At 40.1% G+C, this 6,000-nt stretch overlaps 1 protein-coding gene across 1 annotated transcript in view; it reads right to left on the bottom strand.

The window, feature by feature from the left end:
* SPTA1 (spectrin alpha, erythrocytic 1) overlaps nucleotides 1-4,585 on the bottom strand; it is a gene marked incomplete at both ends in the record, with an annotated part of 69,978 nt that extends 65,393 nt beyond the window's left edge. Inside the window, 4 exons of the mRNA XM_080648422.1 lie at nucleotides 934-1,080; nucleotides 1,857-1,997; nucleotides 3,615-3,740; nucleotides 4,349-4,585. Coding sequence (XP_080504548.1) covers nucleotides 934-1,080; nucleotides 1,857-1,997; nucleotides 3,615-3,740; nucleotides 4,349-4,585 — 651 coding nt within the window. The remainder of the gene's footprint in view (nucleotides 1-933; nucleotides 1,081-1,856; nucleotides 1,998-3,614; nucleotides 3,741-4,348) is intronic.
* Nucleotides 4,586-6,000: the final 1,415 nt, after the last annotated feature.

Here is a 6,000-nt window from a genome sequence, read left to right on the forward strand (position 1 = left end):
GCCATTATAAAACTGTAGGGATAACAAAACCATAAATGGAAAAGCATAAGAGCCAACTGTTAGAGTCTCTACTTTTTTATATACATATAAAATCATACTGGCTTCCCAGTTTTTTTGCATATTATTCTATTTATTTGCTCAGATATTGAAAATGTATTTAAGCATTTTCTTAACTACAGTTAAATCTGCCTCCTTTCCCTCTGCCCCTGCATAGAAGTGATCTATAATGATATCATTCTATATAATAAAGGGCTATGACTTGCACTGACCACCAGGGGGCAGACGCTCAATGCAGGAGCTGCCTCCTGGTGGTCAGTGCGCTCCCACAGGGGGAGTGCCGCTCAGCTAGAAGCTGGGCTCATGGCTGGCGAGCACAGCGGCAATGGCAGGAGCCTCTCCCACCTCCGCAGCAGTGCTAAAGATGTCTGACTGCTGGCTTAGGCCCTTGGGGAGCGGGCCTAAGCAGGCAGTCAGACATCCCCTGAGGGCTCCCAGACTGCGAGAGGGCACAGGCCAGGCTGAGGGGCCCCCTACCTCCCTGAGTGCATAAATTTCATGCACTGGGCCTCTAGTATATATTATAGTAGCCCACCATTATTTTATATTCTTTGTTATTTTATTCTGATACTTCTTTATGAGGAAAGAGTGTTGCATAAACATGAGTAATTAGTATAGTGCACAATGCAGTAGCTACCTCATTGTATATTTCATTTCTCTATATGCATTCACTCACTCACACCTCCTTTCCCATGGACTGGCAAGGGATGGATCCAGAGAGGAGAAGAAACTGATTTAGGCATGCCACTCCAGGGACAGGCATCTCTATTTTACCACAATGCCCTATGTACCCCATGTCACAGCTGCTAATGACACAAGTTCTTCTTGAAGATCAGGACCCTATTTCTGGGTTGACCCTTTTGCTCTCTACCTCACCTCAGCACACTTATTAGCGTATTCGTTCACTCCATCCACTCTCCCCTTCCGAGCTGCCAGGTCTACTTGGAACTCTTCAAACTTCTTATGCAGAACTTCTGTGCGTTCCCAGTCTTCACCCAGATCTACGGATGTCACTATGGCCTCCTGTAGACACAGAAAAGTCTATTGAATCACCAGCAATCTTTAGGAATTCCTCTAGGTAAAATGCCTCAACTCCCTGCCTTCTTCCTAGGATAACTCAAGAGATACAGGTGGAGCCTGGGAGAACCATTTTTAGAAAGAGCCAGAAGCAGAAGTATATTTCCTAAGGTGGCACTCAGGCCCAGGGGACAGTGCTCTGTGGGCTAATACTTTAGAGCAATTGGGTATTAATGGCCAGAGACTGTGGAAGCTCCCTTTATGTTTTGAATCATAAAATGTAAATTTGGAACATAAAAATAAATTCATCCTTGTTCTATTCAGCTCAACATACTTAATATCTCCAAAGTCATTAACCTTTAAGTGTTTTGTTTTTTTTTAAAAAGAAACCTTCATAATTCTAGGCCCTGAGAGACAAGGGACTAGGAAAGATCTGGCAATACTGTCAGCCTAGACCTAGAGTAAGAGTGAAATTCTAGAAAAAGGAGTGAAATATCATGGAAGGTAGAAGGAGGACAAGCCTAGATTATCTTCCAGTGCATATTTTTTGTGTAAGTCATGTCTTCCTCATAGCCAGAGTCATAATTTAGACTTACCCTCTCTCCTACTGTGTTAACAATCTCCAGAATATCTCTAAACCTTTGCCCAAATGTCTCCTTCTTTCAAGGAACAAGTCCAGGAACAGACACCCGGCCTTCTTTATGAATAGCCTATATTAAATTGCTTTGGGTGTTTGGGATAGAGGGTGGTGAGTCCTAAAGGCATACTGTTTAGCCTTATACCTTGTCTCCAATCCACTCCAGGATGTCGGCACACTCCTGTAAGTACTGCTGGAGCCTCAGGGCCTGCAGAAGGAAGGCGCCCTTCTCCTGAGTCAGCTCTATCAGCAGGTCCCACAGGCGGCGCAGTTCCTCCAGATGGACCTTTGGGGAAAAGAGGCAAAACTGCTGAGGCACAGAGGCTGTGGATCAGGTGCAGACGCAGAGACTTGTGCAGAGAGGGGCCTAGGTAGAAATGTCTCCTCCCACTCACTTGTGCATCAATTGCTCAACAAATATTTTAAAGGGAAGATGGGATATATGTGGGAATAGCTATTAAACTAAGCCATATATTATCTTTCATAAGACAAAATTGTTAGAAATGCTTTGGGGTTTTAAACCATAAAATGATTACAAACACTAAGATGGGTAGAGCAAAGGATTCATGGAAGAGTGCTCATTGGAACTGGACTTTAAGAAACAGAACTTCGACAGATAGATAATAGGCAGAGGGTGTCCTAAGCAGTGACAAAGTCAGAGAAGAAACGTAGCATGAGCTGCTTGGCAGAAAATATCAGAACTACAATTTTGCTAGCTTACAAAAAATAAAGTGAATGGCACCAAAGCAATAGAATTTTGAGAACATATAGTTGAGGGCTTTGATGGCAGGTTAGCTTGCATATTATGTAATACATACCTTATAAAAATGAAGTTATCGTCTTTGTCATGTCTTAAAGAATCTTGTATCTTACAATTACTCCATTGTTCAAGGTAATAGGTAGACCACATTTCTCTCTAAATCTAGCATGATACAATCTGACATAGCCCTAGTGATTCTGATGGAAGTGAAGACGTTTTAAACGCTTCTCAAACATTTTAATTAATGTAGGAACTTGGTGGCAGCAAAACTGTGATTCATAAAAAATGATTTCTATTTTATATCAATAAATTTTTGAAATTGTCTTGTTACAGATTCTTTCCTAATATAGTTATATTTTATTACCTGCCTATATTTTATTGACAGTAAAATGGGGTCGAGTTTGCTAAATATGGGAAGACAAGCTCCAATTTTTAAATATGTGACACAAATGTATTAACAATTTTAAAAGTACATAAACAGTACAAACTCCACTTATAGAAAAAACATCCTGAATTGACTATATAATCTATGTTGTAACAGTACATAGATTAAATTAGAAGAGAGCTGATACATTAATAGCGGGTTCCAAAGTGGTGTGATCTTCAGTATTCAGTGTGCAAGAAGAATTTCCTGAAGAAAGGGGTTTGTAGGATTTTTTAAAAAATGATTAGGAGGGTTTGGAGGTCTACAGTAGTGATCATACCATGTAGGCTGTGAAGAGAAAGAGTTATTATGGACAAAGGGATAAAGATTTCAGAGAAGATTCAAAGGGAGAGCATCCCTTGTTCGAAAAGTTTAAGGGACAAGGACTCTGAGGTCTGAAGAAATAATTGGGATATTTGGGAAAGCCATTTCATCTGGGAAATGTGGAACCAGATTGAAGTAGGCTTGATCTTGAGTCCATTTATTCTGCAGTGGCATAAGGAGGAATGTGATGCCATCAACGACAGCTTTTGGATCATAGCTCTTCTCCCCACCCCAACGAACACAAGGACATCCCATCGTTTTTCTTACCCCAACCCCAGTAGAAGATAAGAGACAGCCAGCTGCATCAAAGCTCATATTCGGCATAATCAATTAAAGCCCTGATAAAGTAATCAACAATTAGAAGTTTAACTTTGAGAGCCCTACCACATCTTTACCTTGGTGTCCTCGTGGGCAAAATGCCCCTCAGCAAACCGGACTTTCCTGATCTCTTCCAGCTCAGGAATGACCCTCGATTTTGCTTGTACCTCTGCTTCAAAGGATTCATGCTTCTGATATTTCCCCTGAAGTTTAGAAATCACAGTTTATAGTTAATGAAGTTTTGTCTCCTTGGACCACAAAGAGGTCCCTTTGTTCCTCTTCTTACGTTTAGTAAGAACTACTTGTTGCCCAACCTAGATTAAGTGATAACCTATGACCATCGCTGGAGCAGTCACACCCTAAAAAAAAAAAAAAAAGGGACCTCTCATTTGGACTTAACAAGGGGTATGTATTTTGTAGAAAAAAAGGAAAGCTCTGGTTAACTCATTCTTCCTGAGGAAATCAGTTGTTTCAGACGCATTGATGTCTCTTCACCTCAGTTCCATCCTTAACTACACAAAATATTAAAATCACACGAATAAATTCCTTAGACTCTCAGCTACGGTTTTGCCCATAGTTTATATTCATAGAATGTTATCTAGAATGACACTCCTTTGTAAATAAGGCACTGGGGCTTAAAAAGTTGAAGGCATGGGCTTCTTACAGGCAAAATTACTGCCCCTAACAGATAGTCTAATCTTTCTATTACATCCTCCTCCTGCAGTTAACCAAATACACACTTATTACAAGAATATTTCCTTTTCTAGAGATCTTGTGGTCTGTTCTGGGGAAGTTTGTAAAATGGAGTGACCTGTATGTTAGTTGGGTCTTCATAGCTCTTATCTCCTGCAATCTTGAGTTTCTCCAAGATCCACTTCTCCAGGTCATCCGCATCCCGTCTGAAAACCTGGTAGTAATAGGACTCTTCAAGCTTCTGGCCCCTCTCAGCAACCAGGTCCTTGAACCTCGCGTAGCGGGCCAACACCTCCTGACGCCGCTCCTGGATCTCCTCTGCTGTTTCCAGCACCTTGGGCCCACCGCTTTCCATAGCCTGCAAGTTAAAAAGCTCTGTCCATTGCTGGCTCTCAAGTTCCTAGTACGCTGTCACTTTTATGTGTCCCAAGGCATTTGCTCACGTTCAAATTTACTTACATTCATGTATCTTTAAGCCTGTACTAGTAAAAAGCCTGTTGTTAGTACATTTATATAATTTTAACCATATATGGCTAAGACTAGGCTAAGAACTCTTGATCAGCCAAAACACTTTGCTAACTTTTCACATAAGCCTGGGCTATTTATTAAGTTATATAAATAGAATTAATTTGGACTAATAATAAATATTATGTTTAAGTTAGCAAAATCACTGTTTCACGATGGATAAAAATATAATTTTATTGCTTCCAAAGGCTAATAAGGTTGACAAGTACTAATCATTCTGAACTCAATGTAATGAATGATTTAAAATAGCTTGCAATTAACTTTACTAATGATATACACAAAAGTTGTAAAATGTTTTCTTCTTACTAAAAAATGTAGCTCATAGATTCTTTACTCTTTTTATTTGCTTAATTCATAAGCACTACAAATTGAAAGTTCAGTCCTTCTTCTCTCCAAATTTTTACAAATGTCAAATTATTAGTATTTTTGGAATTAGCTTTTGAAATATAAAACATTGTACTCTCAAGCAACATAAAATATTACCTTTCTATAGTGGGAGCTAACTTATTTGTGATGATATCTTACCAATTCCCACCGTGTCCATCTTCATTCATCTGGATAAAGGTACAGTCTCCCCTAGTTTATCTCAGCCAGAACATTCAATAAAAGTTCGAATTTCCGTCTCTTTCTTTCTAAATATAATTACTACCCTGTGGATGTCCTTTACGTGTCTGGCAGAGAACCAAATCATTCTATGGAAACCTAAATCAGTATTGTGTATTATTTTGTCCCAAGTTACTCAGTCGTTCTCTCTGGGGGCCCATGGAAGCAGGTCATGCTGGATTTTAGTGCTGTATAGCCACAAGTTCAAGGTAACTGTTCAAAGGGAGACATTCACCCCCCCAAAAAAGAGAATTAGAATTTAACTTTTCTACTTCATAAGAGTCAAGGACAATTTTTAAACCTCCTGTCAAGGACAGTGCCAAAAGTTCAAAGGATAGATAGCTTTTCTAATTCTACTAGGGACAAATTGCACTGCGAAGAATTCTGGCCCGGCCAGCATGGCTCGGTGGTTGCACATGGACCTATGAACCAGGAGGTTACGGTTCGATTCCCGGTCAGGGCACATGCCTGGGTTGTGGGCTCATCCCCAGTGTGGGGCGTGCAGGAGGCAGCTGATCAATGATTCTCTCTCTTCATTGATGTTTCAATCTTTCTCTCCCTCTCCCTTCCTCTCTGAAATATATAAAAATATATTTAAAAAGAAAAGAAAAGAATTCTTTACTCACCGTTTCCTTTGGAAAG

The sequence above is a fragment of the Plecotus auritus genome, assembly GCF_963455305.1.
Source record: "Plecotus auritus genome assembly, chromosome: 12".
Classification (NCBI taxonomy): Eukaryota; Metazoa; Chordata; class Mammalia; order Chiroptera; family Vespertilionidae; genus Plecotus; species Plecotus auritus.